This window comes from Lichenostomus cassidix, chromosome 8 (assembly GCF_008360975.1).
Source record: "Lichenostomus cassidix isolate B80296 chromosome 8, HeHo_3.0, whole genome shotgun sequence".
In the NCBI taxonomy this organism is placed as follows: Eukaryota; Metazoa; Chordata; class Aves; order Passeriformes; family Meliphagidae; genus Lichenostomus; species Lichenostomus cassidix.
In genome coordinates this window covers 4,926,211-4,948,852 of record NC_139489.1, presented here as the reverse complement: position 1 = coordinate 4,948,852, position 22,642 = coordinate 4,926,211, and the positions used below count along the sequence as shown (strand labels likewise).

General features: G+C 44.4%; 1 protein-coding gene across 2 annotated transcripts in view; it reads right to left on the bottom strand.

Annotated features, from left to right (window-relative positions):
- Window positions 1-22,238, bottom strand: part of LRP8 (LDL receptor related protein 8) — a 173,091-nt gene extending 150,853 nt beyond the window's left edge. For both annotated transcript variants that reach the window (XM_085067566.1, XM_085067567.1), the window contains exons 1-2: window positions 22,085-22,238; window positions 21,110-21,229 (exon numbers count right to left, since the gene is read on the bottom strand). In XM_085067566.1, the coding sequence (XP_084923692.1) occupies window positions 21,110-21,229; window positions 22,085-22,154 (190 nt within the window). In that variant the 5' untranslated portion in view covers window positions 22,155-22,238. The remainder of the gene's footprint in view (window positions 1-21,109; window positions 21,230-22,084) is intronic.
- Window positions 22,239-22,642: the final 404 nt, after the last annotated feature.

Genomic DNA, 22,642 nt, shown 5'->3' with positions numbered 1-22,642 from the left:
TGGACAGAGTCACATATTGGATTGGCTCACCAGAAGCTCAGGAACAGATTTGTTTCCTCTAAGGCCACAGACTGACTGCAAACTCCTCAGAAGCCAGTTGTCTTCAGCTATTTTTAGGGCTGGATGTCCAGATTTTCCTCAGGAAACGCATGCCAATCTTCAGCAAGAAGTCAATAAAAGAACTAATCTCTGCAGAATAACCCAGACTGTGACAACCCTGCACGTGGATGTCTGACACCAGCACCATCTCCTCTAATGAACACTTCTCAGCACTGACAGACACCAGAAAATCCCCCAGCACAGAGTGAGCAGCCCCTTAGACAGAGCCTGGCAGCAGGCACAGCCTGGCCCCAAGCTTCCAAACACTGCTCCCCATCTGGCCTTTGCTCCAAACTAAATTAGGGCCCACAGCCTTTAACTGCCAGGGACTCCCTCTCAGATTCAAATACAACTGGAATTTCTGTTCAGTCAGCACTGGACTTGTACATTCTTACCGCTTTGTGTCCTCTGGAATTTGCCTACTGGAATTTTACCATCCTTGCACTTTTCTCCCTTTTGCCTCACTGAATAGGTACTCAATGAGTTAGCTCATCCCATATCACAGAATCCAAGGGCCCTTTTACTGCAGGAGACACAGACTCATCCTTCAGATTCCTGGAGAAGAGAAGGCTCCTGCAGAAGACCTTATTGCAGCCTTTCAGTATATAAAGGAGCTTACAAGAAAGATGTAGAGATATTTTTTATCAGGGCCTGTAATGATAAGACAAGGAGGAATTGTTTTTAAACTGAAAGAGTAGAGCCAACTGCACCTATGAAGCAGGTCCAATTTTTCATTATGCTGGAGCTGTGAGCATTGGTAGGTCTATATTTTGGAAGTACCTTTCCTGTATGGCATTTACATGGAGCCAGGATCAATCAGTGGCACCTCTGTTCACAGCAGAACTCAGCACTGTCATAGACTTGTAGCTTACCCCTGCTCCTGGCAGAGACAGAGCTGGAATTCCAGTTAAGTCTGCTTGTAGACTGGTATCTTAAAGTCATGATGATTACATGATCACATTGCTTTTTTGTTAGACCTCTTATTAATATCTACTAATCAAACCGCCTAATTAATTTCAATCAAGTTGGAAAATGAAGCGTAGGTCTCAAAGATTATCGTCTTTATAGGGACTTTATTAATAGATTCAGAAGATGACAGCTTGTGTGAGAGAGCTCTGAATTAGCTCACTGAAAGAAAACAAATTCTGTGCAGATCCTGTTTGGTGGTGGTCAGAGATGCACTGACAGTTTAATCAGAATATCTGTAGCTTCAAGCACAAACCTGAGACACTGTTAGGCTGGGTCTGGATTTGCTTTAAAACACACTCATTAGTCGCTATTAGTGTCATGGATTGGTTGTGCTTTTCAGGTACTCATCTCAGAGTACTAAATGGGAGGTAATCAGATGAGGCACCAGACCAAAGGTTTGTGTAATATTAAAGTCCTATGGAAAAGAAGTTAGAAATCCTAAAACCTTGCTGTGACGACTTGGGCTGGAAAGATAGAGATCCTATTGAAGACTTCATCAAACACCAGAAAGGGATAGCTAGATAGGTCTGGTTTGATAACTGCCTGTGAAATATTTTGCACTTAAAACACTGCTTTATCTCTACTCAGTATAAGCAGTTACCAAAAAGTGTTACTCCTACTTGGGAGGGAAGTGGTCAGAGGCTGAACTCACCCAACAGCTTTTTCTTTCGTAAACTCTGCCCCCACACCCTGCTCCCTTTCTGCAGGAGGATTTCAAACCATTTCCCCTCTGGTTTTGGTGCTGCTAAAACAGGTCTGTAGGGGAGATTCTGTCACCACTCAGCAGACGTAAAAGCAAAGATGGCCAGATGATCCTAAATCTAAGAATTGAGTAGGGAACAGGAACACAGATGTCTTTCTTTGGGCCACATGTTCTTTCTGGTTTCTCTATACCTGGAAGTACCAGCACCAATCACCCTGGGCCATTTGACCTGAATTCCAGGCAGCTGTTGAGTCTGATGAGCTGCTGAGTCACCATTAGACCAGAGGGTAAGAGAAGAGTCCTCCTTATGTCATTCCTACAAAATATGAAAAGCATTTTAAAGCAATTCAGATCACATATTCAACAAAACCACCAAGCAGTACCCACCATGATAAAAACCCAGACCTAAAATGTCCCATGAGACTAGGAAAGTCATGAGCCCAAGAGCAATGACTTGAAAGGAATGCAGTACCATGCCAAAAAACCTTGGTGGGAGAGAGAGAGAGGAGCATGAGCAATTGTCACATGTTAATGGAAAAACTAATGTCCTCCCAGCTCCTGCATAAACCCACACCAGATAATCCCAGAGGAGAGCAGAGCTGACTCTGAAATGTGAAAGTCACAGAAGTTCAAATTCTTACTGAGGATTAAATTGGACTTTTTATACTGACCAATAACAGCACACCACAAGAGACACTGTAGAGGGCCCCGAGGTTAAATCAAGGTCTAGTCTACTCTGAAGATTAATGATCTTCTGTCTGGAAACATCCCAAAATAAAATGTGTGTTAACCTTGGACACCTTTGGCTCCATCAGATTCAAAGTTCAGCTCTTGGCGCTTGATCAGCAACTGAGTTTCCAAATTTTAAGTCCTTTACAGCTTTGTGAGAGTTTTCTGCCTCAGAGACCAAAAGAAAATAAACTGTCCCAGCAGGTACTAAAATATTACAGTGGCCCTTGCAAGATCTCCCTGCTGTTGCCTGCAGGAGAACAGAGAACTGCTCCCACTCCTTCTTGCAGCAGCTGCTGTTGACATGGGAAGGTCTGGAGCACTTTGGGTTTGGATAATTTATCCAGTATCCTTGGAGCATGGCCCTGACAAGACCTTAGAAACTTTGGGAGGGATTCTCTGGAAAGATAAGTGAAAATTGAAACACAGTTTGAGCTTTGCCAGCAAGAGAAATTGTATATTCATAGCAATCCTCTGCCATATTTATTTGCTTCTCCCCTCTCTCACCGAAGCTGAGAGATAACTGCAGAAACTACTGGAAGTAAATGAGAAGAAGAAATTGAATGTTCCTGTGCAGCAGGCAGAAGGAGGATTCAGCCTGTATGGAATATGAGAGGAAAGTCACTTAGATAACTCAGTTGGCAGGATGACTTCTGAAGTATTGAGGTATTTAAAGAGGAGAAACGTGCAGCTCTCAAACGTGATTTTGCCAAAAGTGATATGAAAAATAAAATCTCCTGAGCTGAAGAGTGCCATGACAATACAGCCTCTGGAGAAAGGAAAAAAATCTCCAACCAGGACTTTGTATAGACTTAGATTTCAGGTGACTTAAAATCGTGACTGTTGTTGCAAGATCAGCACTAATTGTGAAAACTAACTAGCTCTTCTGTGATTTTGTTCTATATGTGCCAAGAGAGGAACAAAATATTGATTGAGGGAGCTTCAGGTTTTATTTACATAAAGATCTGATTGCCAGGTTCATTCTTATGCAAAGCAGAGAAAGCTCTTTCAGCAGGCATTTTAAAAAATCAGATCTAAAAATAACTTTATACTTAGGCTTTCCTTGTAAAATGCCTGGGAGTGCACATCTATGCTTCTACCTTCAGTAGTCACTAAGAAAGCAAAAACTAGATTGAGGAAACCGCTGAGTTTGCTCTGAACAGGAATGTAACTGACCCAAACTCAGCATCAGTAAGACAGAAACATGAAACCAGTGCCCATGTCTAATTCTTAGTGGAACCTCAAACCTCAAAACAACTCCCACTATATCACTTTGAGTGTGCAGTACTTTTCCACATACATGCAGTCCTGTGAAGCTTTGAAAGCTTTTATGTTTTAGTGCTGTGTCTCCAGGTCCTTCCTCGAAGCTGTTGTTGTTTCTCACACCACATCTTTTTGAAGTTGTAAAAACAAACTCGTGTGCTGTACAGGAGTAAATCCAGGAGGAATGACCTAGCAAAGTCATTTTTGAAAGAGCCTCAACCCCTCTGGAATGAATGCAAATGAGTTGCCTTTGAAAGGCAGAACATCAGCTCCCTAAGCCCTTGACTGTGAAAACCAAGCATACCTGATAAAATTATGAGGGAAAGCACCTCTGCACATAATATTGTCAGTTCATTGAAATGTCAGGTGTAACTTTTTGATAAAATGGTGACCTCTATTTAATAGCTTTTTAAATGTAATGCTTTTCAAAAATCAAAACGTTTTTTTCATTAACAGCTACACTAGGAGAAGTAGTAGAAGTATCACACAACCTCAGTGTGATATAAAACTGAGCAAACCCACATCTCCAGACCAGAAAGTGTCATGATGAATATTCTGTACTGTCTACAGCCAGTCCTAGGTCACTCTTAGCATAGATCCATACCTACAGTTCATAGCCTTGTTCCTATCTGGCTATTTATAAAACCCCTTTTCTCCCTTCAGCAAGCAGCACAGCACAAGGGAGTACACAACAGAATGCAATTCTGGGATAATGGTATCATTCTGTTTTCCATGGGGACTTTTTTTTTTTTTTCCAAATTGTTAGGCCTCAGGAGAACAGAGCGAAAAATCTCACCATCAGTACTTCCTTGCAAACACTTCTGCTCATTTTGAAAAAGCCACAACACATTTCTGTGCAGAATAAAAACTCAGTACTAAGCAGCTGAAATAAATTCTTGAAAGTAAAACCATTTATTTCTAAAGCTCTTAGTGAAGCATTTACTGCTTAAATCTGGTATGAGATCTTGAAGTACTTACTGCATACAGAAGATTGAGAATTTGCCATTCTCCTACATAAAAAGAAAGAAAGTGCACCCAGGAGTAAATCTTTGTGGCCAGAAACAGCCAGGCTTGCTGCAGTGCAGGCTTCCACAACATCTGCTCTACAAACCTAATTATTCCTCATTGCACAGATGCAAAAGACATCTGAAATGTTGGCACCTGAGACACGGGAGATAATTTCAAGACCCTTTAAAATTAACTTTTCTGAAAAAGAAAAGGCATGCTGAAGTATTTCTGTTACTGATGCACAAACTCAAAGTCAACAAAAACTGGTCTCAGCTCATTCTAATATCAGATAATCACATCTGTTCCATATGAGTGTTTATTTTTACTGCTCCTTAGACTCACTCCTCAGTGGGATGATCTGAAACTGTGGTAGTACAATCTATTAGAATGCAGCCAGTTCTTCAGGATTTGGCAGCTCTTTTTGAGTCCAGAGTGCAACAACTTCATTTAGTCTTAGAAGAAATATAGAAGCCCTAAAATCTAGGTAAGAACATAATTTCCAGAGGGAAATGTTAAATTAAGCTCACCTTCTAGTAGCTACAAGGGCACTGGTGGGCACCGGTCCAGCTACTGGTGGCCCTTTTATTTGCAGATTCCTGCCTGAGAACAAATTACATGTGACATTTCAGAGAAGTTTTAAATGCAAAGAAACGTATATAAGCAAGGCTGAGATATGTGGCTGTACAAAAAGCAGGCAGCTTAAATCATTTAAGAAACAGTATCCAAAAATCCCTTTTCTCAAGTGAAGACATCTTTCTCTTTGTCTCTCAGGAACTCTATTTCATCTCATTGCTCTTGAATTTTCACTAGCAGTCAAGTGGCAAGCTGCCAAGTAACTCACAGTTGGCTAGAAGCATGGTCACCTACAAGCTAATTGATGCCACAAAATTTCCCTCCAGGATGCCATCTGGGTTGCATTCAATATTCTGACTGGATTCAGAAGTTCGTCCCTCTAAACTTGAAAGCCGCTTCTCTTGACCAAATGCCAGCTTGCTGATTTTGTTTGCAAGCACACACATTTAACTAAACAGCAATACCAAGCTCCTGTTCCACTCTTTTGACCATTCGTCGACTGCACTATTCTACAAAAAAGACAAACCATTTCCCCATCTCACAAGCGAGTAAATTGTGAAAATGAGAGCTGAAGGAGGCTGTCAATGAAAACTTAGAAAGGGATTTTATACCAAGTCCCTGCCCCTGCCTGATCAGACACATTTTAATACAACTAAGTACCTTGCTCTCCATGCATACCTTCAATGGCTATAATGAGACTTCTTCTCATTTTTAAAAATAGGACATTTACAGGAAAACCTTTGTATTATTTTTGGGGCCTATCTGCCCCACTAACAATCAGACAGGTAGGGTAGGCATTTTTACTTTCCTATTTCTACTTTTTGCTACAGAAAAACACCTTCCTGACATGCAGTTGCACCCTTCCACTTCTCTGCATTGACAGCAATGGTTTTCTGTACACAAAGGCAATTCCATGGAAAACAGCAACAAAAAAGGCCCTCACCTTTACAGTGTGACAGCCGGGATCAAAGCAGCACCATCGGATGCTGGAAGGGAGTTTCTGCTCCCAAGGAGCTGGTGAGGTCTATGTGGTGCAGGAAACACTCTCACCATTATTGGCAGCAGTTTGAGGCTACAGAAGGAGCAGGCACGAGCACAAACATTCCCAGATAAGCACTTCCTCTGATGACATTTGAGGTTCAGTTCACACAGTTGTTTTGGGTGAGGAGGGGAGATCCCACCACAGAGCCTGATGAAACAGGGACATGTTTTGTTACACTCTCAGCCTGCCTTTCCCATCACATTCTTGTTCTGCTCTTTATGGGTTCTCAGCATTGGGCATATTTTCTTAACAAGCCTCATTTATTAAAACCACAAAGTTCAGGCATGGCTGAGTCTCCAGCTGGCTTACCAGACCTTGCACAGGAGTTTCATTCTCAGCCCTAGTGACATTTGATTTCTCTTTAGGCTTCTTTTGTCTTCCAGTGTGGGAGCCCAATCAAGCAGACTGACACTACAAGCTCCCTGCACAGGGAGACACTTTTCCAGTGGAGACCTGAGGACAGAACTGCCCAAAGCACCCAAATCACTCCTGGGCAGGCCTAGCTCTCACCTGCCTGTTCCCCCTAAAAACTGTCCCTGGAATGGCTGTGTGATGCCTTCGTGAGCAAAGATCCTTGCAAGAACAGTACAGATGTACTCTACAGCCACCTGCCTAGAAACGCTTTGTAATAGAATAGATTTGGCAGGACTGAGTCACGATTACCTGCTCTTCATCTAGAGAGACAGCATGCTGGAAAACTCCAAGGCAGCTTATTTGACTCACTCAGACATAATGCTGTTGGAACAAAAGGCCAGCCGGGCAAAAGCTCATCAAAACAAATCTCCATCAAGTTCATCCACTTATTAACAAGTGCACAGCAGTGATAGAGATGGAGAGCGCCTACTCACATTTGGCAATTCTTCCTGCCCATTTTTTGCAGTCAAACAAAATATCTAATCTACTAGGAAGTGTTTTAGTACCTATATATTACAGGAAAATCCAATTATTATTACCTGAATGAAGGGTATTGAAAAAGCAGGATGAAAGTTGTTCTACTGACGTAACAGAATTAAAGAGGTTTACACTGACTCACTAAATACCCACACAGCAACAATAAACTCACTTTGAACTCACCAAGAGTTCTGCTGTGCGATCTAATAGCCTGCAGCTTAGCAAGAAAAACCACCTCTCCAAATGGCTCAGGGTTGGGGTTTTCTTGCTTTGCTTTTTTTGTCAGTTGAATATATTGCACAATATCTAAACCAGAACATGAACTTCAAGCTTTTTCATAAGCAAGCAGATTAAAGCAATAATATTGAGGCTTTCCAAGCCATATTCAGGCAAGGATACAATATTGTCAGGCAGGGCAAGGAGCTTCAACTGGGAATACTCAACCCAGGCAGTAGTTCCATTTTGTGGGACTGAGGAACACTGCTCATTTTCCTTGTGTCCATTCCTGCTGTGACAGATAATGCTGCAAACTATGGGCCAAGCCAGGAGAAACTTTAGTTGCTCTGCTGTTCAGGGCAGAGTGAACGCCAGAGGCAGCGGCAAGTCAAAGCCACAGTAAGGATTTTACTGCCATAAGCAGGCTCTCAATAAAATTTAAATATCATGTCAACCTTCTGATTTCCTGCTCTTCCAGGAAGATCTAAGATCCTGTGTCAAAGCTCAGATCTATACACTGCACCTGTACCACACAGAGCTCTGGGTCTTCCTGCTCCAAAAAGCAGAGACACCTGAAGTTTAGCACAGGAAGAACTTGCTTTAGCTAGAGAAAAACACATAATCCTTTGGAGTGAGCTTGGCCCCTTCCACCAAAGAGCAGAGCTGTAAATGCAGACTAAGCAGCCAAAGAGGGCAATTTTACAATATCCAAATTGAAAGCAAGATCATTATAAAACTAGGAATATCACAGACTAAAATATGCCTGTGATTGATCTTTCCTTCAGCAGAACACTGGGAAACACAAGCAAAAGAAGTACTGGATACAGACTGAATGAATAGTCAATAAAATATGGATGGTTTCTATTTTCATGGCTTGCCAATGGCAGGTCCTCACACAACACTGTAGCTGGGGGTTGCATGAGATCAGGAATGGAATTAAACTGTACTTTCACCCCGAAACAGAATTAGAGAGCAGTTAATCCTCACTTGGAACAAAACAGTGGTCCAAGGCCAGAACATGTTTTGTAGCTCCACAATGATGCTCTATGCACTTCTGGAGGCTAAAGAAAGACAGGGTAATACCCTGGTGAAAACTGCTGCAGAAAACATGTTGTGAACACTACAGGCCTGAAGCCATTGATTTTTGAGTTTGGAAAGGTTTCTTATTGTCAGTTGTGACTGTTTGTAACTGTGGAAGAACAAAGATCCCTTCAAATATCACTTAAAACTGATGTTTTGTCCAGCATATTCCCTTGCCAGCACTGCTCGCCTCACCATTATTTCACAGGCTCACTTTAGGAGATAAAACATACCCAAGGCAAAGCTCTGCCTGGCTGGTGAGGAGGAGCTTTGGCCAGCACAGCTATGTGGGCACAGCCCCATGCTCAGTGAGGCCAGCCAGGGCTCTTCTCTCGGCAGCACCTCACAGACCACACAAATCCATGCCCTTTCAGCCCTCCTGGGCCCACAGCAGCAGCTTTTCCAGCTAAGAGATGTCAATCTCAACAGAACTACACCAGCAGGGAGAGGGTCAGGTCTGTGCTCTGAAGCTACAGGGCCAAGTTTTAGTCAGCAATCTAAAATAACTGATCAGCACTTCCTCAGAGACTTCTGCAGCAGCAAGATCAGGCTGAGCCCTCACACAGACGAGATGTTTTCTTTCTTCAACTTTCAACATCAGGGAATGGTGCTGTCCACAGATTAAAGTAATAAGGAACCCCCACCAAACATCGCAATTAATTAGAGCAGAACACACAGCAAATATCTTCCCCAAATCCCGAGACACTCATCATTTAAGATTTTGAATTCTAACAGTTGAGAATGAAATGAGATCCTCGATCTTCCAGTTCAAATCCAGTAAGAAATATAACTGTCTCACACACACAGAATCCTAACAGTTATGAATCATCTCCTTCCCATCTACTGATGAGAATTTATCCAGTGTAAGAGAGTGAAAGCTCCATCATTGTTACATGTCAAACTGCTGTAAAAGTCTCTGCTATTATAAAAGCAGAGAAAAAAAGCCCAACAGTGGCAGATAATCCCAACTGATTACTGTAGAAAAGTGACATTTACACATGCCCTTTTTCTATGTAAAAGGTCAAACTGATGCACCAAAAAGCTTCGTCTACAGGAAATTCACCCCCAGCCATCTCCAGAAAAAGCGATATCAGCTCTCAGGTGTACTGCAGTCACAAAAAATGGCCATAAATTAAATTAAGGGAATTCCAGTTTGTTGCTCCAGATCTCACCAGGTTTGGTTTTTCCTCTCAGGAAACCTAATCCCACATGACTTCAGCAGAAACAAGTAACAGGGAGAGAATCCTTTTCAAAAACAACACAGCAAGATTCTGCCCTAAACCCCTCATTGAATATGTTTCTAATGCCACATTTGAACTCACACTCCCCCACAGGAAGAAAAAAACACTTTTGTGGGAAGGGGGAAAATTAGGTCCTGTACTTGGCTGCCTTCCTCCCCCTCTGTGGTTTTCACTGTCAGAGAAGCATCTTTTTTGCATTCTAAAATTAACCCTGTGATATGATGATGAAGCCTGCACAACACAGCTCAGAAAAGGAACCAGTAAGCAACAAAGATCACTGCTCAGCCCTTATTATTATGGACAACTCACTGACAGCTATCCAGCTTGCCTAGAGAAGAAAGGAAAGAAAACAGTCTCCTAAAAGGACATTTTGGTTTCAGGTTTTCTTGAAACACTCCTCCTGTGTGCTGAGCAGACAGGGATGAAGCTGCCAGGATGAGAGCCCTGTAAACCAAGGACTCTGTAATCCCCAGCACAGCCCTGACTCTTGCTGCAGGAATGCAGCATTTCCCATGGTGCTGAATTTCTCAGTCCTGACCTTGAAAGCTGGAGGATCAGAACCACTCAGTGACAGTGATGGCTTTTGTTCTGTGAACACACATCTCCCAGGGTATTGTTTGCCAATACACTTCACAGTGTGCCCAATAATTTGGTGCACAACTGCCCCGAATGGGAATCAACAGTAGGCAGCTGTGCAACTCCACATCAGCTCTGCAATCTCCAACACTTGTCACCCTGGCAGCCTCAACTTGCATTACAGTCTCAAAATTTAAAAATACTGTAAATTAAATAAATAGATCTGGGCAGGGGGAGCTTAGCAGTTTCTTGCCAGCAGAAGTACAGCATTTCTGCAGGAATTATTAATCCTTTCTACAAGCATTATCACAAATAGAGGCTTGCAGTATTCACATGATTGTGTGCATAATCAAATGTGAAGAAATGCCTGCTGCTTTCAGCCAAGCTTTGCAGAGTCCCCTGCAATGCCTGAGAGAGAGAAGGTGTTAACAAAGGCTTTGTGTGTTGCTGTTGAGGATGGACATTGTGAAACAGGGCCACGAGAATTAATGGCCAAACTCATGGAAAAAGACTGGAAGGAAGAGCAAGGTAATGAGATGCTCTGTGCAAGCCTGGGAAAGGTTCCATATTGCTCAGACACACGTCCACAACCATGGAGAAAAAATAAGTACATTATCTACCATTTCCCTCTAGAAAAGGGTGCCCCAGGATTTCTCCCCTGCTCTGCACTCAGTCTCTTTGAAGTACCATGCCACAATCAGAGACCCTGCAGTCAAGAGCTGGACAGATACGATTCTTTTCAGCACCTGTCAATGCAGCTCCTTAATCCTAATTTAACTGCAGGGATCAACATGCACTGGCACCTTGGGCAAACATAAATAACACATTATTTTATAAAAAATAGGACAGATTTCTGTGTTAAAAGAGCTCTTGTGAAAAGGGGGAATAGAAAAGACCCAGCGAAGGGTTGAAGTAAAGCAATTTCAACACACTAATGTGATCCTGGCAGAGCTTTGGTCCAGAGCTGCCCTTTGAAACTCCTTATTTATCACCTGCTAAAGAACAGTACCCATATAGGTTACCCCTCCTAAACCATGGACTGAGCCCACCTTGTGCAAACTTCAGAGTTGTGCAATCTAACCTATATCTTTGCTGTTCTATGAGAGAAAGCAAGAAGGAAAAGACCAGTAGCAATAAAATAAACAATGGCAAATTCAACTCCCTCAGTTATCTTGCTCCTTTCCAGAAAATGATATGTTACAAATAATTTATGGAGGAACGGGTGCACAAGTGATAAGTTACTTCAGCAGTTTGCGCTCAGATAACAGCAAGGTGTGGGCAGCAGGTGAAGGAGGCTTGGAGAGAAAGTCCCCACACAGAATGGACAAAGCCTCTTTAGCAAACAAAAAGTCTGTCATGGGTCCTCGAGCAGTCATTTAATCCAAGGAACACGGTTATCTGTGTAAAACAACGAGATAATGGACCAGGAAAAAAGAAATTGGGGACTTTTGTCATGACTCACTAATGGCCACAATGAGTTGCTACATCACTCTACAGCCATGGGCAGAGGGTAACTTCCCCAAGCCTCAGTTTTCACGTCCCTGAGATAACATTTAGTCCATTTGTATGGGGAAGATTCATAGAAAGCTGAACTGCTAAGCAGCCACGGGATGACAAATGTGTAACGAGCGTAACACAACTACACAAACAAGAATAGAAGCACAGAGTTACAGAGGCAGGAGGTGTATCTCTTGGCCTATATCAGTCAGCACTGACATTTGCTATCAAAGAAACTGGGTCATTTCTTTCTGTTTATGAGTAGCTATATAGATGCAATCGTGATTCAGGATGCAAAGCCTAGAGGAACAGTTGTACGTTTACATCCAAAACTCTTATTCTCAGTGCAAGTATATTCACTACTCCTGCTGCTGATGATTTTTATGCTCTTAACTATTCCCTGGATCTCACAAAGTAGCATCACATTTGGATGGAAGACGTCCAGCAAATCCAGCAAGGTTTACTGATATACAGTCACTGCTCAAACAGCAAGCCAAGCAGCTGGTATGTATCGTAGGAGACACATGCAACACATCTGGAAAGATGCCTACAACCTTACTCACCTAGATCAACAAAAATAGAAAAAGCCTGGAAAGATACCAAAGAAATTAGTCACATCAACTTTATATATGGAAAGCAAAGACAGACAAAACCCTCTACCAGGTAACACACAGCAGGACAAAGACTTAGGTTCAAAAGAAAATTTTAATCCCTTTGGAATGAAGCAAAACATCACCTCAGTGTACATCATACTAAATATCACATCTCTAGGAAGGAAGCACAAAAGAAGTATGAAACAAAGCACTTAAAATATGAAGATAAAATTTGGAATTAGAGCAGTTATCCAAATGAGGGACATAGTACAGTTAAGAGTTTACTGTCAGTTGTTCACACTAGTTTGTTCAACAATTATTTTAATTAATAAATCTATGTTACAGGCTACCTGGAAAGGGAGAGAAGTCTACAACAACATAAATTTCAAATTAAACAAAATCAAAAGAAAATTTCCATCTATTACAATTAATTTTAAACACACTCTTACCCTTTTCAGTATTTTGCAAGTAAAAGAAATCAAACCCACAGAAGCTAAAGAAACCAAGCTAGAACTCCAAAACAAAAAAGATAAACTTACAGCAGGCAAAATTCTCACTCAGGATGGACAAGATTCTGCAGCACTAATAAATTAGATTTTAAATTATATATCTATCTTTAAAAAGAAAAAGTAATCACAGTACAGAAAGCAGTTGCCAAAAAGAGCCTTTCTGGTTCTGCAAGTACAGGACTCTGCTCTTGCTGCCATGGAAACTGAGTCCCTCACTGCTCTGGTCCTGGTAGAGTGCCACACATGCTCTCAAGCATTTAATAAATATTAATAATGCATTTAATAATACTGAAGTATCAGAAACAGAACATCTAAGGAAAAAAAATTGGCAATAAAACTCACTTTACATGGCCGCAGCCCAAAGACTTTTAAGCCTTGCTTTAAGCCAGCTATAAATCTTGTTCTCTCCTAGTTTCTAACACTTGCTCTTGGCGTTAAGTGTGAGGTTAGACTGACTGCCAGACCTTAGCTTAGGCTGAAAATAACCAGGAAACCTGGAGGAAAAACAGAAACCTTCCACTTGTCCAACAGGTACCTCTGCAAGGAGCAGTGCAGCTGTGTGCGTTGAGCACTGGACTGGTAGGTAGAAAGCCTCGTTCCTGTTCTTGGCTCTGCTGCTGACTCTTGTACAGCTGAGTCACTCCAGAGCAGAAAAACTCTAATGCCATCTATTCACCTCTTCATAAGGAGAAAGACACAAGGCTGCCAGATCTGCCTCAGCTCTGGGAAAAAAAAGTCATGGTCCTTGCCAGGAACAGAAGCACAGTCTACCGAGGCATCATTACTATGGCAAGAAACAGGATATCTCACTCTGAGAGACCATCAGTGACAGAGCTCACATCCCTGCTTTAAAAAGCTTCTGGTTTCTTGTAGGTTAAAATCTGGCTCTTGAAAATGTTTCAGTTTGGAAGGGTTTAGATTTATTTTTCAACTAGCTTACAGTATTATTGTAACTTTTAAAGTCTAATCAGGTTTTTATCACTTGCATTTCAGACAGAATTTTTCACAGAGCAGAAAATCTGCATTAATTTTATTACAGGGCCTTTTACCCTTTTCCCCTCCCTTGTGGGTATCTGAATATTAATGATTTTAATGGAAAATACAGAGTTAGAAAAACTGCACTCAGCTTTTCCAACACTTCCCACACATAAAATAGTGAGGATTTCCCTTTGGCTGGAAGCAGCTGTCTGTACTGGGAGCAGAGCACACCAGAGCAGACAGACTCATTTTCTACTATGGACATGCTACTCCATAAGAAAAGCAAAGCAGAAAATCTTCATCCCCATCACCCAAACTCACCTTACTGATTTGTTTTCATGGGCAAAAGAAAAGAGCAAGAAAAATGGACATTTTACAACATTTTATAGGGCATGTAGTGACACGGAAAAGCAGACCTAAGCAGCAACATGCTTGAGAACATCTTTGAAATTACCAGGGAAAAACTGCAGGAAAATGGGAAAGCTGTAGAGAGAAAAGGTCATCAGTAGAAGGATCAGGAGAACTTCACACCCAATCAATTCTACCACAAATGCATCCCTAACACAACATCTCAGTCTCTGAGGCACACCAAAGACATGGCAGATCTGCCAGTGAATTAAAAAATCTGATGACATTGAAAAAGCCAGCAGAAACAAAAGCTGGGTCTCTGCTGTTTTAGAAACAGCTGTGGGAATCAATAATAGTCACACATTTTCACGTATTACAGAGTGTTTAATGGTCCTTTAGGTGGACAATGGAGTCAAGAAAACTCATTATTTCTATCACTGGCAATCTCTTAGTCTGCATGTGTCAGATAAATGTGTCCACCAACACATTACACTTGGTTTCTCTGGTCTCATAAATGCAATTTGGTAATTTGAATTAATTTCTAAACATTTTCTGGTTAATATTAAATTATCCTAAGTATCTTCCACTCTTAACATCAACCAGTCAGAAATCACATCTCAACCTGAGCTAATCCTGTGTCTAGAGCACTGCAGAAAAAAAGAGAACTGGTCTACATCGACTTTTCATAGAATCACAGAATGGTTTGGGTTGGAAGGGATTTAAAAACCATTGGTTCCAAACCCCCTGCATTGGACAGGGACACCATCCATTAGACCAGACTGCTCAGAACCCCATCCTTGAACACTGCCAGGGATGGGGCAGCCACTACTTCTTTGTTCTATCTTTATACATTAAAATGCTCTGCATGAAGCTTGCCTACATTGGCTCAAAAGGTAGAATATGTTTGTATCCTCTGAAACGACAGCTCTGAGCTCTCTGATAAATAAACCAAGTCATGTTGGTTTTGACTGCACTTTCACAATTTCCTTCTTGAACTTAGTAATTATATTCACTCTTCCAATTCTCCTTGACCTCAGGAAAGCTTTTCAGCTCACAGCTTGTTCCTGTAACTGTATCTAGAGCAGACCTTGTGCTTTCTTGCTACAGCACAGCAGCACTCCATAGAACCAAGTTCACTTCCCTCAGTAACCACAAGGCCCTCTGTGGCTCTCCCACATACCCCATTTTACTCTTCTGCCTTCTCAGTGGTTACATTCCAGTTCTCTCTTTCTTTCCCAGAGCATGAGCAGGAGCAATAGAAAATCACCTCCTAGAAAGCAGTCTGCATCTAGACTGCTTAATAAATAACACTGCATAAATAAAACTCAAGAAAATTTGCCAGGAGATCAGGAAATGGAGATGGGCATGTGCTTAAAACTTGATTTTCTACATAAAGGTTGCAACACGTTGCACTAACAGGGAAGATAATCCAGCCCCCAAAAACATGCAAGTTAGTTTTTTCAGAGCAGATAACACAAATACAATGAAAAAATGAAGATAAATTAACAGCATTCACTAGGAACACAGTAAACTGGTTTGGACCTGGACAGGAACACAGTACAGAGCAAGACAGTCAGGCAGCAGCCACAGAGGCAAGCAAACAAGCCCTGCCTCTCAACACCACTCTTCTCAGTGCTTCCAGTTTTGGGATAAGCATGCAAGCTGGCCACATAATGCAGTTAAACTCTGACTGACATAATCAAGAGCATATGACAATGCATATGTCAAGGAGACCTCAAACTCCACATGGTGACGTGCACAGGCATCTCCAGAGTGGCAGGCAGCAATCACTCAGCATCCAGGATACTGTCTCAACACAGAACAGAAAGAAAAATTGGAGCAATGCATAGCAGAGGACAAAAAGTTATAGACTACATGTGGCAGTTGTGAGTGCCTGTTGTCCCACTTTGTCACATCCCAAAACCTGCAAGCGTGGCACACCACTACACTCCTGCATTTCAAAGGCACCCAGACCATATTTAACTCTCCACAGGGTTCAGAATTTAGTTCTTAAATAGGCTTTTTGATATATTTTCACTCCCGAATTCCAGCTCTAGTGAAATCTGAGCTAAGAGGCAAAGTGACCATGAGGCTGCCTCCTGGGCTTTCACACAGACAGCAGGAGTCAAACTCAGCAGACTCTCTCTTCAAAGCCAGCAGGAGAACAGGATTCCTTCCTCCTAACTGCAAAGGAAATGTGTCTCAGCTACACAGTCACCTACTGTGGCCACAAGGCAGGCAAGGGCTGAGGTAGGGGAAGTTTGCTGATGCCACATGTTTACCCTGCAGTCTGGACACACAGGAACAGTCTTCGAAACAGTAACTCCCTTCAGACCACATCTCATACCTGAGGCAGACTCGATCCTGTCTATAAAATATCTCCATGAACTGTCCTCACTAGCAAGCAACACCACAGAAAGGATACCAGTGCAAAGGTGGAAAACGGAGCTTTAAATGAGAAACAGTAATTCTGCATTTGGCTGTGTCCCCCTGCAGGCAGGTATTACAAAACCGAAGTGATCTTGCAGCTTTTGCTTCATTTTAGGAAACTGTTTAAGCTACTGATTGCTTTTTGCAACGATAATCTTTGCCACATTTAATGTTTATACAACAGTGAAGCATTTAAGCAGAGGTCTCCCAGTCTCTTTCACCCGCACTCAGGTCTGGGTTAAGACAATGTGAACCCTACTTACATCAGAAAAATAAAATCAAACACAACCCCCAAAATAAGAGCTCTTATTTTACGTCAAGTATATTGTGTCTGGCTGCAGTTTGCAAGTTATCCCTTGTTTTCTGCTGGCTACAGTGGCAAGCAGGAAGAAACTTGTAAAACTGGGGAAAAAGCCTCCAAAGAGCCACTCCCCCTTTGAAGCAGCTCTCTAGGATTTTCCGTTCTGGGTGATGTGTCACAAAGCAGCAGAACCCTGGACACACAGCACGTGGATCCCAAGCCTGACCTGGCTCTGCAGCCTCCACATTTCCTGAGGGAGACACAGAACAAAAGTCAGCATCCCACATTCTGAATACCTCAGCAAAGAGTGCTTTTGCTAAAACACTGTGCCTCAGAAAACAGACATCTTTCCCACTAGAAAAGTAGTGATGTTTATAAAGCTGCTGCCATACCATACAAAAGAAGTCTTGATGACTCTGTATCTGCAAACACCGTCTGAAATAGGTCCTAAATGTCAGTCTTGCCTTTCCAGAATTTCTGAAGAAGAAAAGGCATCACAGGGAAGGAGTAAAATGCATCTGTAGAAACCATGTTCAGAATTGCCATGGAGCCCTGTCCTCATCGTGGGACCACACTTAGTGCAGATCATGGCATTGCAAGCTGTAAGGTGTGATCAGGTTTTTGGTTTCCCAGGCCGACACAGACTGGATTGAGTTCAAGCAAATCATGCTGCATAGAGCAGAGCAAATAGTTTTAAAACAGGTTTAAACTCTGCAACAGCTATCCAAGATTTCTAATTCCAGAGTTTAAGTCTTGATTTCCCCAGCAATTCGAACAATGTAACTTCCACAGTTTTCCTCTTTGGAGTTTAGTTTCCTTTCCACAGACGCACTGAAACATTTTAAGGAACATCTCTACTCCCTTTTTATTTTCTTTTCTTCAAAATGCTACAACTTCCTGAAAACATGACAGCAAAAAGGCATCTTCATATTTAAGCAATCTGTTTACTGCTTTATTTTTACAGATTTCTACAATGCACACAAATTAGTGTCTCCTCCTTCTCCCTTGTTAACACTTCACAAGTCATGTGCCTACACACAAATGAACACCGTCTCCTTCCTTCCTGGCAGCCTCCTTGGCTTCTTTTGCCACGCCAGAAACACAACCTGCCTTGGATGAAATTCACCTTAAAACTAGTACTGACCAATCTGATTTGTCTAAGACTGGAAAGCATTATTTTTTCATGCTTCAGGTCCAATGTGCCATATTAACTCACACATGGTCCTATGGTAGATAAGTTGCACTGCCAGCCACAACAGAAAAAGATTACTCAGTGGAAAGCAAATGCCAAGGGCACAACACAGTTTGATTACTGAAACGTTCTCCTCAGAAATTCCCTTAAATCCAAAATTCCATTTAAAAAGCCAACATTATACCAGCAAGTCTTAGGGATAGGGAGGATGTGGGGAAACGTGGACAGACACAGGACACACAACACAACACAACAGGGGACACAAACAAAAACAAACAAAAATTCAAACTTGCGCAAAGACAATTTCGAGTAGGAAGCCCTGAGAGTCCTGCCAAAAAAAAAATCAACTCTTTCCAGAACTATTTAAGATACTCTTGGTTACAAAATCTTGCAGTGTATTAGACAGCCTACCACAAGGCATTGGTTTGATAAACCAATTCTTCACACAGATAAAGACCATCCTGCCTCTTTAACAAGGGAGGATATACATAAGCAGCAGTGAGCTATTAGAGATACATTATCAGCTCTGGGAAAAAAATCATCAAGTAATTACAAAGGTTATCAGGGTCCTTTATCAGTACTCACTGCCAGCGGGCTACCTGCATATTCATTTCCCTCTCCATCACCACTCCGGCATGCTGAGTTTTCCAGAACAATTTCTTCCATTTCATATGTTCATAAAATAGGTTTTAAATAAATATCTGTTTATTACAGCAGTGACAACAGAGGCAGTATCTAGAAGTAAAAACACATGGAACGTATTTTTTCACCCAGTGAGTAGAACTCCAAACATTCCATATGCTGAAAAGCAGTATACATTTGCAAAATAAAACAGTGTTCAGAACAATTTAAGTGAGAAAAATGTGCATGACAAATGCAATTTTTGTCTTTCAGCCTGCTTGAGGAAGCAACTGCAAAGTCTCTCTATATATGAACAAAATTAACAGTCCATGAGCAATTTCTGTAGTCTGATCCCCAATCAATAATAAATGCCAAATTCAGATTAAAGTGAAGAACATGTTTTTACCACCCCCAAACCCAACAATTATAAAAACCCTCTGAAATAAACCTAAATCAGATGCAATAACCATTCTAACACAGCACAATTCACACTGATGCTCATCAGCAAGTTGTTCTCCACTCTCTCTTCTGACACAATGCTGAGAGGGCTGATCACAAGGAAAAGGAGAAGACAAAACCATCCCGCTCACTCATGCAGGGCAAGAGCTCAGGCCACAAACCTACTCTTCAGTGTGGGATCAGGGTGCAGAATCCTTTCAAGATGCTCCTCCAGCCACGATCCCAATCTCTGTAAAGCAGTTCCGAAAGCACTGCCCACAGGTCACCTGCAGCTCACCAAGCCTTTGTGTGACAGCGCACAGAGGTTTTCAATAGAAGGTTTCAAGAACATCATCATGTACCTGCTCAGAGATTCCCAGTGCTTCCACAGATTAGCGTCTCTCTCGGGAAACACAGACACCTCTGAGAAAACATTCCCAGTTATGGCTACACACACATCCAAGGTAGTTCTCAGTCAGCGCTGGATTCCCCAAGTGTTTTGCAATTTGAAACATTCCAAATCTAAGCTGCCTATAAACAGTGTCATTATAATTCCTGTAAAAGCTATTTCTGTGTCTCAGTTAACTAATGCTGCTAACTCCCCAGATCATAAATCTAGGCATATATAAAAGCTGTAGAGTCCTCTGAATAAAAACAGCATCAGAAATAAATGGTATGGGGTATTAATGGGGAACATCTTGTTATAAATTAAGAGCCTGGGAATCTCTGCTCACCTTAAACTAATCTACTTAGACTTCACTCCAAATATGACCTGACACAGTCTTACAGGTGAAGCTGTTAACAGGACAGTCTCATATGGAAAAACACATAAGCAGTGACTCTTTTTTTTCTTTATATATTCAGTGAGTCTATGAACTTTGAAGAGTTCACTCACTGAATGCACATTCACCTGATGCACACTCAGTAGCTATTATTCTACAGACATAGTTCAAGAGATGTGGTACTTGCTGCAATATTTGCAGCTTTAAACTCCAAATTAAAGATACTTGTCTTCAAGACTTAGGCTCTGTAATTTCTTTTACAAATGCTTCTTACACTCCATAGCTGAGGCAAATTCTCCCAGGCTGTAAGCAAAATAACAGCCAAGATACAACAGCACAACCCTATGAACCACCCAGAGTTTATGGGCTTCCACTGATGCGCACCAGAGCCATACCACTAGAGAAGGAAAGAGTGTCATCTTCTCAGGATTGAAAGTACAGATCTTGCTCTCTCTTCCCTCACACTACCAGGGAATCAGTGTTACATGGCTGACACTGCCAAGCCAAGTAGTGCTACTTGTTCATTTCCTTTCTCACCCTGACTGCAAACACATTTAAACACAAGACTCACACCCACCCCACATCCTGTAGGATCACAATGAGTAAGCAAAGTTTCACTGAGCACCTGTCACTGGCCCTGAGCACGGGCTCCCGCGCGGTTTAACATCTCTCCCAACTGCCCCGAGGACACACACTGCCCTGTTCCTTTTAGGCGCTCCGAGCAGGGACACTGCTGGAGGCGATGGGGCTGGCACAGGGACGGCAGGGAGCTGCCAGGTGACCGCTGCCGCCCCACTCGCGCTGCCGCGCCGCGCCCCGGGTGTCCCGGCCGGGCCGGCCGAGCCGAGCGGCAGCGAGGAGCCTCTGCCCCGCGGCGCCGCGTCACGGATCTGCTGCTCCCGGCAGCCAATCGGCGCCGCGGCCGGGGACGGCGCGACTTCATTCATTCATTCATAAAAAGAGGCGCAGCGCAGCTGGGAAGCGCGCCCTTCCCGGCCCCCCGCCCCGCCGTGCGGGCACGGACACTCACGGCAATCCGCCTCGTCGCTGTTATCCGAGCAGTCGTCGTCCTCGTCGCACTTCCAGATGGCGGGGATGCACCGCTCGTTCCGGCACTGGAACTGGTTCTCCTCGCACTCCTTGACGGCGCCTGCGAGACACGGGGCCGCGCCTGGGTCAGCGGGGCGCGCTCCCCCGGCCGGGCGAAGGGAGCATCCCGGGGCCGCCCGCCCCGGCCGCGGGCAACCCAGGCAGGCTGCCGGGAGCCGCCGCCGGCCGAGGGTGGCGGCTGCGGCTGGGCTCGCCAGGGCACAGCGGTTCGGTGCGGGGCTGGGGCTAGGCTCGCCGGGGCACAGCGGCTCGGAGCGGGGCTGGGGGAGACGCGCCTCCGCGGGAGCACGGCGGCGATCCCGAAGCTGCTTTGTGCAGGGATAAAAGGGGCCATTCCCGTGCTTCCCCGCATTGTTTTAAAGGCGGAGGGAAAAGGAGCCTGGCAATAGAAGATGGTTAAACCCGAAATACAACAGACAAAGAAAAATTATAAAGCGCAGCGATGCTGGGACCTTCTGCGCATCCGTCACCCGGGCAAATCGCACCGACACCTGGGGACGCGGGGCGGAACAGGCACCGGCGCCGTCCCGGGAACAGGGACCTGACCCAACTAAAGTTGAGGGCGGGGGGAGAACGGAGCAAATCTGCTTTGCAGACTCGGTGCCGTGCCGCTCTGATGAGGCACAAATCCCCTCTGAAAGGGATTAAAGGTGGCAGCTCCTGTCACCAGCGGTCGGGCTGCATTCGCCCGCTGAAGAGCGTGCCCGACCCCCGCGGGTCGCAACCCCCGAGCGTGCCCAGCCCTCTGCAGGTCCCAAACCCCGCGCAGGGCACCGGGGCGAGCGGGCACACGCCAGGGTGCCCGTGCCCGCAGGACGCTCGCCCGCTCCCCGGCAGCGCCGAGGCCAGGGAACCCCGGCGCTGAGGGAGAGCGGCCGTGCCGCGCCGGACCCACCTTTGCCGAGGTGTAGCTTCAGCAGCAGCAGCTGGAGGAGCAGCAGCCGGGCGAGCGCTGGCCGGCACATGGTGCTCGCTCGCTCCCTCCCTCCCTCGGTGGCAGCGCGCCGTGTGCGGGGTGCGCGCAGCCGGCGCGCCGCTCGCTGCCCGCCCCGTGCCGACTGCGGCCGGCGCCGCCCCCGCCCCGCCGCGCCGCCGCGCCGTGACGCGCCCCGCTGGGCGGGCCCCGCTCGGCTCGGCCCCGGAGAGCGCGGCCACTGCCGGCATCCCGCCTCCCGGAGCAACGCCGGAGGGACACCTGCGGGACACCTTCGCCGGCAGCCCGCGGCCGCCGAAGGAAAGCCCCGCAGATGGCAGCGGCGCGCTCGGACGCGCCCTCCCAGGCCGGGCTGGTCACCCTGGAGCTCTCGCTGGGATAGGCGGACCTGGGCCCTGCTGGACCGCGCTGGGTCAGACCCGCGGGTCCTGAGCCTCCCTCGGTGGCCCTGATACAATGCCAGCCTCATTCGTGATCTTAATTTTTATAAGCCAATTAAACACGCGGGCTCCTTTAAAT